Source organism: Nyctereutes procyonoides, unplaced genomic scaffold (assembly GCF_905146905.1).
Source record: "Nyctereutes procyonoides isolate TBG_1078 unplaced genomic scaffold, NYPRO_anot_genome, whole genome shotgun sequence".
NCBI classification, from domain to species: Eukaryota; Metazoa; Chordata; class Mammalia; order Carnivora; family Canidae; genus Nyctereutes; species Nyctereutes procyonoides.
The window spans coordinates 13,165,073-13,180,641 of NW_026575035.1; the positions used below are offsets into that span (position 1 = coordinate 13,165,073).

Below are 15,569 nucleotides of genomic sequence, written 5' to 3' on the forward strand. Positions count from 1 at the left end.
ACAGCTGTTCAATCACAAAATCATCAATTCTTTCCCAGAATCGTTCAGATTTTCAGTGCCAGCATCGATGGCAGAAAGTTTTAAATCCAGAATTGATAAAGGGTCCCTGGACTAAAGAAGAAGATCAGAGGGTAACGTGTTCATATTCTTTATTCTGACTGTGTAGGTGGACTGGCTTTTTTTCTTCCTAATGTATTGTTTTGTCACAAAGGATATGTTTAAATCACTTTGATTTTGTTCCTTTGGGTGCTGCTTATAGAAGAATTGAAAGTTGAGTGTCTTGAAGTGTAGTTTTTCTGAATTGAGTCAAGCCAAGTATAATATGTATAGCTTTTTCTTTCTGGGAATTTTTTTACAGAAGGAAAAAATGCCATCAGTTTAGTCATCTTATTTAGAGCTTAGGTTAGCAACATTTAGGGTATAGCTTCTTGTTGAAAACTGAGTTACCATTTTAAAAACGATTTAATTTTAATTTTAATTTTATCTGATTACATAATAAGTAAGAAAGTCATTCTTAACTATCCCTCTTTACCTGTAATGAGCCCTAGAATAAGGTAGATACCAGAGCATTGTGTTTCTAAAGGATTGGATGATTTAAAAACTAGGGTAATTCTTTGTGTTATAAAAGTTTGAGAAGAATGGGAATATTGATGCCCTCCACAAGGAATTGTCCTTTAGTTCATGTTTTTTATGGCAGAAACATTAATGTAGTTGGGGAATTAGAGCATGTTTCCTACTTAAAAAAAAAAAAATGTTCACTAGGCTCAGAACTGATCTGACTTACTGATGGCCAATGATAGGTTTTATAGTGTGTTACCTGTAGCCTTTTAGTGTGAGAAAGGAAGAAATGAAAAGACAATAAACATGTAGATCCTTCCTGCTTCCAAACTGATTTGTCTTTCAGCTGAAGCTTCTTTTTTTAAAAAAAAATAACAAGAGTAGAAAATCTTTAAGTCTCAACATTTTTACTATTATTTTAAATTAATGTTCATTGAAAACAATTTAACTTACAATTCACTTTAATTAGCACCTTGTATTTTTGATAAGTTTTGGGGTCAACTTTTGTACTTGGCAAATAAATGATGGATGAGTATTAGTAAAATTGTTGTTGTGGTTTGTATTTAATGAATTAAAAAGAGTATTCTTAAGTTATGTTTTAAAATTTTATCAAGGTGATGCTTTTTTAATTGAAGTATAACTGACATGTCATGTAACACTGTATTAATTTCAAGTGTACCACATAATGATTTGCTATTTGTATATTGCTAAATGATCACAACAATGAGTCTAGTTAACATCTGTCACAATATAGCTATAAAAATTATTTTCTTGTGATGAGAATTTTTAAGATCTCTAGCAGCTTTCAGATGTGCATTATAGTATTATTAACTATAGTCACCATGCTATACATTACATCCCCATGAGTTATTTCTTTTTAAAAAGGTAATGCTTTTTTAAACTTTGTTTTTCTGTTTCTTAGGTTATTGAATTAGTTCAGAAATATGGGCCAAAACGATGGTCTTTAATTGCAAAACACTTGAAAGGAAGAATAGGCAAGCAATGTAGAGAAAGATGGCATAATCATCTGAATCCTGAAGTAAAGAAATCTTCTTGGACAGAAGAGGAGGACAGGATCATCTATGAAGCCCATAAGCGGTTGGGAAATCGTTGGGCAGAAATTGCTAAACTACTTCCTGGAAGGTGCTTATATAAACGTATATATTTTCCCATACTTAAACTTGATCTTTATTAAGTTACTGTTAGGTATGTTTGCAGATAATCCCTTTGACTTTTATTTATAATGAAATTTAGACAAGCAACCCTTTGGGCCTATTTGTAATACATTCTGTGTAAGGCGTAGAATTACTTTAAAAAAATGAAATAATAGCACTAATTTGTGCAGTAAAATGATAGACCTTTAGGTTATGTGAACAGTTAATGTACTCCCCAGATTGTTTACCTATCAATGCCAGTCAGACAGATCTTCTTTGTACAAACCTGGTTGGAATGGAATCTAAATTGAAGAGATTTCTTTTTTTTTTCTTTAAAGATTTTATTTATTGATTCATGAGAGACCTAGAGAGAGAGAGAGGCAGAGACATAGGCAGAGGGAGAAGCAGGCTCCATGTAGGGAGCCCGATGTGGAACTCCGACCCTGGAATCATGGCATAAGCTGAAGGCAGATGCTCAACCACTGAGCCACCCAGGTGTCCTGAAGAGATTTCTTTCGTATTGGATTCTATGCACAAGATCTGAGAATAGCAAAGTAAACTACAGAAGTTCATTAGAGAAAATTCAGTTCTTAATTATGATATTCAAATCATGGGAGTGGTATATATATCCATGTGGCTAAAACACAGAATTTCCCTCCGGGAAAGTGATATGCCCTTCTATGTATATGTATACTATAAGTATACTGTACATTGATTGCATTGGTTTGAATGTTTCCTGATTGTAGTACAGTAGACCAACAACCTTGGGAAAATCCATATCTCACTCGGAAGGTATGCATGTTTTTTTTATTGCTGTAGTTTCTGTATAGTACTTCATCACTTACAAAATGCTTTTACCTGTATACTTAATTAATCTTCATATACTAATGAAATATGCCAAGCAAACAATGCTGTCTTTTTTTTTTTTTTTTTTTTTACAATGCTGTCTTTTAAGGAAATTAAAGCATAGTGTTTTTTTGCATGTTACTGAACCTGGTTTAGGAACTTCCAATGTTTTCAGTCTTTTATATATATATGTATATATATTTTTACTGTCCATTGAAACTAGCTTAGTGCCTTAACATAAAGTTGGTTCTCAGTAAATGTTTGTATACTTTATGAAGGATGAAATTTATACTACAGGTAGCTGTGGGTTGAAGGTTTACATTTTTATAAAGGAAACTTTAGGTGAAAAGACAGTGAACTCTTTCCAACATAGGTATTCTCATTAGTGAAAGAATATTGGGATTCTCTAATTTGTGGTTTGCTTTTCTTGACCATGTTTGTTCCTGGCTTTTAGGTCTTTGCCCTCTCTATACCCTTTATCTGGAATGCTTTTTTCCTCCTCTTGTATGGCAGGTTCATTCTTGTCATTCTATCTTAGCTTCACTGTCACCCAGAGACCTTCCTGGACCACCTACCAAATTACCCTAGTTACTCACTTTTCTTATTTCTGCTTTAATGATCTGTATTGCACTGGTGCTTTTCTTTGCTTTTTTCCAACCGAAGTGTGGACATGTAATATTATATATTTTCAGATATACAACATGGTGATTTAACATTTATATACATTTTTAAGTGATCACCAAGCTATATCTGGCTACCATCTGTCACCATACAAAATTGTTACATATCATTAATTATATTCCCCATACTGTACATTGTATCTTCATATCCTTTTAATTTTATACCTGGAAGTTTGTACTTTTAATCTCCTTCTCCTATTTTGCCCACCCCCCAACCTCCCTCCCCTCTGGCAACCACCACATTGTTCTTAGTATCAATGAGTCTGTTTCTGTTCTGTTTGTTTTGTTTTTTAGATTCCACAGATAAGTGAAATTCTATGGTATATATCTTTATTTGACTCTTTTCACTTAGCATAATACCATCTGAGTCCATCTATGTTGTTGTAAATAACAAGATTTCATTCTTTTTTATGGCTGAGGAATATTCCATTGTATGCATGTGCCGTATCTTTTTCCCTTCATCTATCAGTAACTAATTGGGTGCTTCCATATCTTGACTGTAAATAACGCTGCAGTGAATATGGGTGTGTATATATTTTTGTATTAGTGTTTTTGTTTTTTTCAGATAAATTCCCAGAAATGGAATTACTGGATCATATGATAGTTTTACTTACAATTTTTTTTTTTTTTACTTACAATTTTTTGAGGAACCTTCATACTGTTTAACATGGTGGCTGCATCTATTTGTGTTCCCACCAACAGATCATGAGGGTTCTTTTTTCTCCACATCTCTGCCAACACTTGTATTTCTTGTCTTTTTTGATAGTAGCCATTTTGACCTGTGTGAGGTGATATGTCATTGTAGTTTTGATTTGCGTTTCCCTGATGATTAGTGAGCATCTCTCTCTCTCTCTCTCTCTCTCTCTCTCTCTCTCTCTCTCTTTTTAAGATTTTATTTATTCATTCATGAGAGACACACAGAGAGAGAGAGAGAGGCAGAGACACAGGCCAAGGGAGAAGCAGGCTTCCTTCAAGGAGCCCAGTGAGGGACTCAATCCCAGATCCCGGGATCATGCCCTGGGCCAAAGGCAGATGCTCAACTGCTGAGCCACCCAGGTGTCCCTAGTGCTCACTAGACATCTTTTTATGTCTGTTAGTCATCTCCATGTCTTTTTTCATACAGATGAAAATCTGTTCATGTTCTCTCTTCATTTTTTTGTTTTTTTTAATACTGAGTTGAATTCTTTATGTATTTTGGATCTTAACACCTATTGGTTATATCCTTTGCAAATATCTCCTCCCATTCAGTAGGTTGCCTTTTTGTTTTGTTGATAGTCTTCACCGTATTAAAACTTTATAGTTTGATGTAGTGCTTTTTGTTTTTTGCTCTTGCCTGACAGATTCAAGAAAGTACTGCTTAGAACAGTGTTCAAGGGCTAACTGCTTCTTCGAGTAGTTTTGTGGTCTCTGGTCTTATATTTAAGTCTTTTTTTTTTTTTAAGATTTTATGTATTTATTCATTAGAGACACTGAGATAGAGGCAGAGACACGGACAGATGGAGAAGCAGGCTTCTCACAGGGAGCCTGATGTGGGACTCGATTCCTGGACTGGGATCATGCCCTGAGTCAAAGGCAGATGCTCAACTGCTGAGCCACTCAGCCATCCCTACATTTAAGTCTTTAAATTTTGAGGGTTTTTTTGTATATCATATAAGAAAGTGTTTCAGTTTCATCCTTTCAGGTAGTTGTCCCATTTTCCCAGCACCATTTATTGATAAGACTGTCTTTCTTTTCCCCATTGTATGTTCTTTGCCTCATTTGTTGAAGATTGATTGACTGTGTAAGTGTAGGTTTAACTCTGGGCTTTCTATTCTGTTCCTTTGACCTGTTTCTATCTTGTGTCATTACTGTACTGTTTTGATTACTATCACTTTGTACTATAGTTTGAAATCTGGAAGTGTGATATTTCCAACTTTGTTCTTCTCTCTCAAGATTGCTTTGGTTATTTGGTGCCTTTTGTGGTTGTGTACAAATTTTAGGATTATTTGTTCTAGCTCTATGAAAAATGCCATTGTGTATTTTGGTAGGGATTGCATTGAATCTGTAGATTGCTTTTTGTGTACATTTTAACAATTCTTCCAACCCATAAGCATTCTATATCTTTCCATTTATTTGTGCCATCTTTAGTTTCTTTCACCAGTGCCTTAGAGTACAGGTCTTTCAAACTCCTTGATAAATTTATTCTTAGGTATTATATTTGATGTAATTGTGAATGGCATTTTTTCTTAATTTTTTCTTAGTAGTTATTATTGTATTAGAAACACAACAGAGTTTCTGTACACTGATTTTGTATCCTGCAAGTTTACTGAATTCATTTATTTATTTATTTATTTTTGGTGGATTCTTTAGGGTTTTCTATATATAGTCATGTCATTAGCAAATAGTGACAGTTTTATTTCTTATCAAATTTGGATGCCTTTTATTTCTTTTTCATGTCTGATTACTGTGACTGACTAGGACTTCCAAAACTTTGTTGAATAAAAGTGCCGAGAATGGGCATCCTTGTCTTGTTTCTCATCTTAGAGGAAGAGCTTTCAGCTTTTTACCATAAAGTATGATGTTAGCTGTGTTTGTCATATAGGGCTTTATTATGTTGAAATATGTTTCCTCTGTACCCACTTTGATGAGAGTTTTTTTTTTTATCATAAATGGATGTTGAATTGTATCAAATACTTTTTCTGCATCTATTGATTTATCCTTTATTTTGTTAATATGATGTTGATTGATTTGGGAGATACTGAGCCATCCTTGCATCCTTAGAATAAATCCTAACTGATCATGGTATATGATTTTTTTTTGTATGTGATTTTTTAATGTAGTTTAGTTTGCACTGATGTTTTTCTTCTTATTTATTTTTTTCTATTCTTCCCTCCTGTGCTGCCACACTTTCAATAAGAATGTAAGCCTCATGAGAGCAGGAACTTTCTTATTCACTGTTATATTTTCACTGTTTCGAACTGTGTCTGACTGACAGCTTATCTTTGAATTGAGAAAGTACCTAGTTTCATTATTTGTAAAAAATTATTTTAAGTACTTTGTGAACTTCATACAGTGTTAAAATTTATGGAATCCTTTTTTTCTTTTTAAATTATACACTTTCATTTCTTAGGACTGATAATTCTATCAAAAATCATTGGAATTCTACCATGCGAAGAAAAGTGGAACAGGAGGGCTACTTACAAGATGGAATAAAATCAGAACGATCTTCATCTAAACTTCAACACAAACCTTGTGCGACTATGGACCATTTGCAAACCCAGAATCAGTTTTACATACCTGTTCAGGCACATATTTTTAATACCTTTATTATTTTAAAAAATTTCTTTAGTTGTTAAATGGGAGGATGTTTGGTTTCTTAATAGGACAAATACAACATATATTAAGAAGAATAGACATTTAAATTTCCAAACGGAAAAAAAAAATTGCCATAACTGCTGTTAACCATTAATGGAGGTTACTTTCTACTTATTTTGATTGATAAATATTTTGGAAACAAACTCATTAAAATGTTTCCTTTTATATGTAATTTTTATACTATCTTGGTAAGAAACTTAGTATATACATTTCCTAATGCTATCATTCTTTGAATCTTATTTATGATTCAAAGCTTATGGTCATTTGTGCTTTAACATCCATTATAGTTTCCTTTTAAAAAAGATTTTGTGTAATTGTAGTATTGCTTATCTCTAAGAGGTAAGTGTGTATAAAATGGTTTTAAGGAGAAAATAGTCAAAATCCATTCATCTTTGGGAGGTGTGGTAAATAATTAATTGATTCTTTGATGGCATTCAACTTTGCTTCTCTCCCTAGTAACCAATCAGCCACGTGATGTTAGTCTTTGTTTAGACAGGTTCATTTGAATAGAGATTCCCAAAGCTCAGGATAGGGCAAGCTCTATTTTCCTTACAGTGCATTTTCTTCTCTGCAAGAAATTAGTTAGGAGTTTTCATAAGGTTTGTTTTTTATTTTTCTGTCTGCCTGTCTGTCATGCCATTTTTCATGTTGAGCAATTCTCGGTTCTTGTTACATAAAATGTAAAGATTAAGTCCTGACTTAATCTTTTGTCTGGGTGTTAAAAATCTGTGGTTAGTATGCACAGATTTTATTTGAATTTACCTCATTAAATGAACATTTTTTGACATAATTTTAAAAGAACCATTTTTAAAAAGTAATGACATCTTAATTTACAAATAGGAAAACGTGGAGACGGTATAGTTATCTGCTGATACTCAATACCTTAAGGTTTTTATTGTCTGTTTCTTTACATTTTCCTTTAGAGTCCTAGATTTCAGCAGCATAAACTGAAACATTCTGCTTCTGTCTTAGAAAGGTTATCATTTAAATTTATTTTTTTAACTCATAGAAACATAGTTTTAAAAGTTATTTGGGGTCAAGAGAGTATTTAACAATCTCAATCAAAATATATTGGAAAATAATATTTCTTGTAGTTTAAGAATTGTTTATTGTACTTTTAATAATTCTTGAAAGATATATGTATTCATAATTCAACTCATTTAAGCTACTAAAAAGAGCATTCTAATTTTGACTTGAAAGAAAAAGTGGATTGGTTTGAAATATTGTCAAAGATTTAAATGAAAAGTTTGAGAAAAATAAGTTTCTAATTCATTGAAAGTTTAGTGATAACTAATACAAATCAAGTATTGTGGAAGTTCTATGTTAGAAGTTACATATGGTGATTCTGCATCAGATAGTGATTTAGGTAGGCCATAATGGAAAATAGAACAATTTCATATTTGTATTTATTAGATTTTTAGGTTTTTAAAAATATCTTCTCCTATTTCTTTCCACCACTGCACACTAAATTTATATGCAACTTCAAAATTCTTATTACAGATACTTTAGAAAAGCAAAGTATTAAAAGACACATGAGTGATTCCTACTGTTTTTCTAAGACAAGTAATAGAAGAAGCCTCTGTTTTCATATCTTTTTACACAGAGATTGGCATGGGGTGGTGGTAGAAGTAAGAGAGGTATGAATATTGAAAAACTTACTTTAGTCTTTTCTTTGTGAGTACTTCATATGGACCAACTCCTTCCTCTGAAAGATAAGAACACTATTACTTTATCTTCTTCAGGAGATAGAGCAATCCTTCTAATAGCAGATTAAAAAATAATTTGTTGGATATTGTAGATAACAGAATGATTGGCTGATAAATATATGCCAAGTAATTCTCATATTTCATCCAGGAGAAAATAGGTCTTTCCTAAGAGTTAATGACTTTTTATTAGAAGATTCTGAGAACAAAGATATAATTAGAAATTATTATATGAGTGAATTTTCAAAGTTAACAGAGATACTTCATGAGTTTTTAATGCTGATATTTTGTCAAGAGTTTTTATGCTTTGCCTCAGATTTTAAAAATTTATATAGTGCTATATATATAATACTGATGTTTTCATTACTTTTTAGATCCCAGGCTATCAGTATGTTTCACCTGAAGGCAATTGTGTAGAACATGTTCAGAGTTCTTCTGCATTTATTCAGGTAGCTTTTTATTTATAGCAAAACAAACAAACAAAAACAATGGAAACACTTTCAAACATACATTTGAAAGTCTAATAGTGCCTATTTCCTCATTCATAAAACTAGGACAAAATACTACCTGTTCTATTTACTTTGAATATTGTAACTGAAGGAGAAAGTTTATAAATGAGTTTGAGAAATATAAACTGTACAGATGTAAGGTGGTTGACAGCACCAGCAGTGTGGTCCTTTCATTTTTCCAACTTAAACCATTCAGGTTGTGAATGGACTCATTTTTGTTAAATTGGATAGAATGTGCATATATATGATTTAATAAAACAGACTCCAGACATAGATTTCTAAATTGATATAGATGATACAATATAAGTTTTTAAATAAATAAATTAATTAATTAATTAATTAGTTTTTTAATGCATTTAAATTTCCCAATTCTAGGGGTAACTAACTGGCTGGCTCAATAGATAAAGCATGTAACTCTCAATCTCCATCCAGGTCATGAGTTTGAACCCCATGTTGGAGATAGACATTATTTAAAAAAAATAAAATAATAAAATGAATTTCCCAAATCTTCTCTGTTAAATTGAAAATATTTAGATACCAGGGGATTGTGATATTGAGCATTTGGGATTTAGTTGTATTAAGCTTTCTTGGAGAAAATAGATTTTATGTTGCGTAGAAGATAAAAATTAAGAACAATGATAATAATAAAACATTTATTTAAGTGGCCTTTCTCTTTTATTTAACTTGTTTTAGCCACCCTTCATTGATGAAGATCCTGATAAGGAAAAAAAAATAAAGGAACTTGAGTTACTTCTTATGTCAGCTGAGAATGAAGTTAGAAGAAAGCGAGTTTCATCGGTAGGAAATAAGCTTAAGTGTTTAGATTTTGTTAGAATCCTTCATGTGCTTTTATAGTTTTCATCAGCATTGACTTTCATTTACTAACACATGGAAAGCATATTCAGTATGACTCCAGATTTTAATACAGACTAAAAATAGATTTTCTAATTTGCAATGTTGAGGTTGCCTGATTTTGATATACAACTCTTTGAACATATTTTACAATGTTCTATATTAAGATGTTTTTGAGTTGTAAATGTCAAGCAGACCTAAGATATGATCTTCAATATATATGTGTGTGTGTGTGTGTATATATACATATTTGTGAAAATGATATGTGGTTTAGATTAGGCTTTGCTTTTATTTTATTATGATTTCTGGCTTTGCTTTCATTTTAGACCTTCCTTGTAATGATATCTTTAATAGAAAAAAATGTTTGAAAAATAAAGAATTTAATAAATTATAGAGATTTATGTGCTTCAGAATTACTTTTATTCTGTCCTTGAACGTTTTTTCCTATTTACTATATTAAGAATATGAATTCGGTAAATTGGAAAAAAAAACAATAACTTAAAAAATATAGGGAAAGGGAACATTGAGATTTTATGTTCTTTAAAGAAATTTTTATATGAATGTTGGGTCTTGGTTACCACATGTGAAAACTATTGTCTGGGATTTGCTTGATGGGAACAATTAGGAGTATTAAATTAGGATTCATAGTAATCATTCTAGCTAAATTAGGCTATATTAGATGGATTAAGAGAAAAAAAGATTTATACTTAAATGACTATTTTGAAAGTTTACTATCTTGAGATTGTTTTACATTTAGGAAGGGGCTACTCTTGGTCTGGGGCTTAATGAGGGGACTGTCCACTCAGGGTGATTGGGAGCTAATACAAAATTATTAAATAGAATAACCTGAGTTTTTGAAATAGTATTATGAGGCAACTGGTGATGTCTTTATATCATTTAAAAAAGCATTAGTAAAAACAACATTGTTAACTATAATAGACAAGATACATGCCATAGGAAGCATAGTTTTTGTATTAAAACTGCAAAAACCATGGGCAAATAGGAAGACCTAAAGTATACCTATTTAAAATTAATTTTGGTTTTATTAAGAAATAGTTATTGTTAGAGAGTCCACATTGTTAGGTAATTGTATCATGTTTAAACCATTTTTTATTTTTTTTATAGTAGTCTATCATTTTTAATTTAACGGGAAGAAGTAACTAGCTACAAGAAATGGCATTTTACATTAAGATGAAGACAGCTTTTTTTTTTTTTTTTTTTTTTTAGAACTTATTTATCTAAAATCCACTTTCATAAAGATCTGGTTGGAGATTTTAGATTCTGGAGGGAAGTTGCTGCACCCAGTGGAATAGAGTCCATACACATATAAAGTATTCTTTTTTTTTTTTAAGTATTCTTAAAAATTATTTGATAATTGTCATTTTATTGAGTATCCATTATGTTCAACCATTATAGATATGTTTTATGTATTCTTAGTAATCCTTATATTAACTGTGAAGTAGGTGGTTTGTTAGGAATTTATATTCAGGTGTGTCTGAATGTATCTCTGGTTTTTCCACTGGGCCTACTCACCTTTTTGAATCTTTTTACCACTTTCAAATTTAATTGACGTGCATTTAGTTTGGAACCTATCTCCAGGAAATGATTGCAAATTCCATAGTTGGCTATGCTAATAAAGTAAGGGTGCTTTAATTTTTTTATTTTGGAGAAACTTTAAAACAGGTGGAACTTATTTTGCAACAGTCGGAAATTTTTTTCACCTTAACTTGAAACCGAACATTTTGTTACTGTGAATATCTAACACATTCTAGTAGTTTTTACTTTTAAAAATAATAGGCACCATTTATTGAGTACTTCCTATGGATAGGACAATGTGCTTTCTAAAATATGGTAGCTATTAGCCCCATTTAATTTAATTTTATTTTTTTCCCTGTTTAATTTTAAATGAAATTTAAAAATTCAGTTTCTCAGTTGCACTAGTCACATTTTAGTTGCTTATACGGCATGTGGCTCTCATATTGAGGAGCTTCAGGCATAAGAATATTTTCATCACCTCTGAGAAGTCTGTTCGAGAGAGCTATATGCTTTATGTTTAAGGTGTACCACATATGATTTCCATCTATTGTGAAGTGATCACCACAATAAGTTTAGTTAACATCTATCATCTGATATAGGTACAAAACAGAAAAGGAAAAGAAAAAGGGAAAATTTTTTTTTCTTGTAATGAGAACTCTTAGGATCCACTATTAAAAACTTTCAAATTACATATAGTTTCTTAACCAGGACTCCTCAAGGTCTTTTTTTCTTATTTTTTCTTATGAGATATTAGGAAGCTCAGCTCAAAAGATAAGTCCATTGCCCACTGTACTTCTTCAGAGAGATAATAATGACACAATCCCTGACTTCAAAGGGTTTACTCTGCAATGAAGACACAAACAAGAGATAGGATGTAGTATGTTAAAATAAGTCACAAAGTTTTGTGGGGGCACATAAGAGAGGTGTCTGAGGTATAGGTAGTCAGAGAAGGGTTCCTCAAAGAACTCTATTTTAGCCTAGTCTTGAAAGGCAATGTTTATTTTGTAGCAAAGTGGATGAACTGCGACATCATTGTAGGTGGAATAGGTAAAAGTGGATGATCAATTGGAGGACTTTCCAATATTTGAAGTGTATCTTAAATGAAGAATAAAAATTTTCCCTGACCTATATTGGAGAACATTCTAGATTAAAGGAGCCAGTAGTATGTGCAAAGGCACTCTAGGGTAAAAGACTAACTCGTGGGAATTACAACTATAGTTGGATATTCGGTATTCCCTGGAAGGAGGGTGTATGAGTGAAAGTGTTGGGATATGAGGTGTAAAAGGTAGAGAGAGACCAGATTCTGGGAATTTGAACTCTATATTGTGTACATATGCTACTTTGCTAGTTTTATTTCACCATGACTTTATAAATTCAAAAAAATTAGAAAAAAGAAATAGAGACAGAGGTTTAATGAAAATATGTTTATATCCATTTTGAGGGAAGACCATATATTTGCTACTATATTTTTTGTGAAATGTATGTTATCCTAGAAAAAACTCTTACTTAAAATCCAAATTTATGCTTAGGTTGAGAATGACAAATAATATTCACATTTCTTTTGTACTTTTAGCAACCTGGAAGCTTTTCTAGCTGGTCTGGTAGTTTCCTCATGGATGATAGCATGTCTAATACTCTAAATAGCCTCGAGGAGCACACTAGTGAGTTTTACAGTATGGATGAAAATCAAACTCTGTCTGCTCAGCAGAATTCACCCACAAAGTTCCTGGCCGTAGAGGCAAATGCTGTGCTGTCCTCTCTACAGACCATCCCAGAATTTGCAGAGACTCTAGAACTTATTGAATCTGTAAGTTTGAAATTGTGAGATTACCAAAAGCTCAATTTTAGTAGCATGATTTCATGTTCAGAAACTTAGTTTAAGGGACACTGACCAGTTTTGTTTTAAGCATTCTTTTATATGTCATGCTTAATTTTATTTTGATTTTTTGCAGTGGCTTTTGGCAAAAACAAATAAAAAATGTATATCTTTATCTTGCTATGTACTTGGCCTAAAATTTTTAGAAATTAAAATTTAAGAATTTGTTTTTTACTGTACAGATTGTATATTAGAGTTGGAAACAAGAGGAAACTGTAAAGAAGAAAAATCCTCCATAAGCCTAGAGTTAATAATTTGAAGTATTTTCTTTCAGGCTGTGTTCTATACATATAAAACATATGTACATGCATATATATATATTTACTGAAATATACACCTATGTATTATGTTTGTAGATTTTTTTCTACATTATATCATGAGCATGTCTTTGTTTTCTTAACTGTTTTTTGAACTTCAATTTTAATGGCATCATACTCTTTCATATGAATGTAACAAAATTTATTTACTCAGTATACGGTTATTGAGCATTTAGGTGGTATCCAGTTTTTCAGTATTACAAATTATAGAATATATTATGTAAACCTTTGTGTAAAATCATGATTTCCATAGATTAGATTATATTTCTGGATCAAAATGTATGACCATTTTTGAAGATGTTCCATACACATTACCAAATTATATAGAATTTGATAGTTTTTCTGACGTGGAATATAGTGTGAAGTTTTATGAAGAATTATACTCTTTGATAATAACTTAAAATAATTTGTTCTTTTTATTTAAAATACTTTGACAGTAAGCTTCTGCTGCTGAATTGGACGAAATATTGTAGGATGTTCCAAATTGGAGTTGTAGTAAAACCGTAATCTGTTCCTCTCAAATGGTCTTTCTTAAAAGAAGAAAGAGAGAGATGAATAAGAAAAGCCTATTTCTCATAATAAAAATGAATAGTTAACTTTGTGGAAGTCATCTTTCTATGGTCAATATCATATTTAACTAGTTACGTAGTTTAAAGGATTAACTTAGGTAAAGCTTTATTTTATTGCAGGATCCTGTAGCATGGAGTGATGTTACCAGTTTTGATCTTTCTGATGCTGCTGCTTCTCCTGTCAAGTCCACCCCAGTCAAACTAATGAGAATTCAACACAATGAAGGAGCCATGGAATGTCAATTTAATGTCAGTCTTGTACTTGAAGGGAAAAAAAATAGTTGTAACAGTGCAGACAATGAGGCTGTTCCTGTAACATCCCCGAATGTGGCCAAGTTTAGCACTCCACCAACCATCCTCAGAAAGAAGAGAAGAATGAGAGTGGGTCAGTCCCCTGGCAGCGAACATAGCGATGGCTCCTTTAATGATGGCGGTAATACAGCACTAAAACACACACCAGTGAAAACACTACCATTTTCTCCTTCACAGGTAGAGGTTTGTTTTTGCTTATGTTCCCAAATGTTGGTGAGCTCAATTACATTAGATCCTTAATATCCTTACTAGCAGTTTGTTCCTTTGATAACACATAAAAATGGATAAAGTATTTAAATGTATACATGAGAGTGCTAAGCTCCGGTAGATCAGAAGCTGTCTCATAAATTGTAGTAGTTGTGTTATAGTATTTTAAAATTTTTAGAGTTAAAAGGGATGTTTTAGATAAATAGTTGTGTATCTTTATAGGATTCATCAGGAAATAGGTCCAGAAAGGTAAAATGGCTTGCCCACGTTATCTAATGGCAGAGTTGAGACTGAGATCCAGCTTCCTGATTAACTGTTCAACAGATACTGAGTATACATCCATAGACAACTACTCACTGTAAGAATTTCATGTGTGTGAAGGTTTTTTTTTAGGGATGTCAGGAACTACCCACTTTCTCCTGGAGTTATGTCCCTGGGCAACAGATGTTTATAAGAGATATAAAGCAAACTGTAGCTCTTATTTTATAGTACTATCTTTCTTAACAAATACTGTGTTCTAGGCTGTATGCTAAACACTTTTCTTATAGCATCTTAGTTAATTCTCTTCCAAAAACCCTTAGGAGTTGGAACAAATTCAGAAGTTAAGCAGTTTGCCCACGATCAGTTAATAAGAGAAAGGAATTGATGTTTGCTCAAAGTGTCTTGGTAGATTAAAAAGTTTTATGGAAAAAGAAGGACATTTAATGGTCAAATAAACTTGAAAGATCCTGGGATAGTGTTGGAGATGTATTTTGATGCTGGGATGGTCGGAGAATCTGGCTGTACATAAGCACTGTGTTCTCTGAAAATTATTCCCCCTGTGCTTCAGGGGGATGACATTTACACAGATTACAGTTTGAATAGTTGTGTTTCCCAATACCACCCCAGCTGTCAGAGTTACCAAGATCCTGAGGAAGGTGAAACCGGGTTGGGCACACTAGCAATTTTCTATTTTTATAGAGTTTTGAACATTAGCAATTTTTGTTGAATTATAAATCCTAAGGTGGAAAGTGGCTGAGAAGGTTGAGTCATGGTAATAAAGACCTTGTATCCCCTAGTAAAGAGCTTAAATTGATGGGCACTACTATAGGGTTTT

The 15,569-nt window shown here is 32.1% G+C and overlaps 1 protein-coding gene across 2 annotated transcripts in view; it reads left to right on the forward strand.

The window, feature by feature from the left end:
• Positions 1-15,569, forward strand: part of MYBL1 (MYB proto-oncogene like 1) — a 37,855-nt gene that overhangs the window by 12,242 nt on the left and 10,044 nt on the right. For both annotated transcript variants that reach the window (XM_055318448.1, XM_055318447.1), the window contains exons 4-10: positions 39-131; positions 1,481-1,701; positions 6,348-6,522; positions 8,670-8,744; positions 9,498-9,602; positions 12,766-12,999; positions 14,075-14,443. In XM_055318448.1, the coding sequence (XP_055174423.1) occupies positions 39-131; positions 1,481-1,701; positions 6,348-6,522; positions 8,670-8,744; positions 9,498-9,602; positions 12,766-12,999; positions 14,075-14,443 (1,272 nt within the window). The remainder of the gene's footprint in view (positions 1-38; positions 132-1,480; positions 1,702-6,347; positions 6,523-8,669; positions 8,745-9,497; positions 9,603-12,765; positions 13,000-14,074; positions 14,444-15,569) is intronic.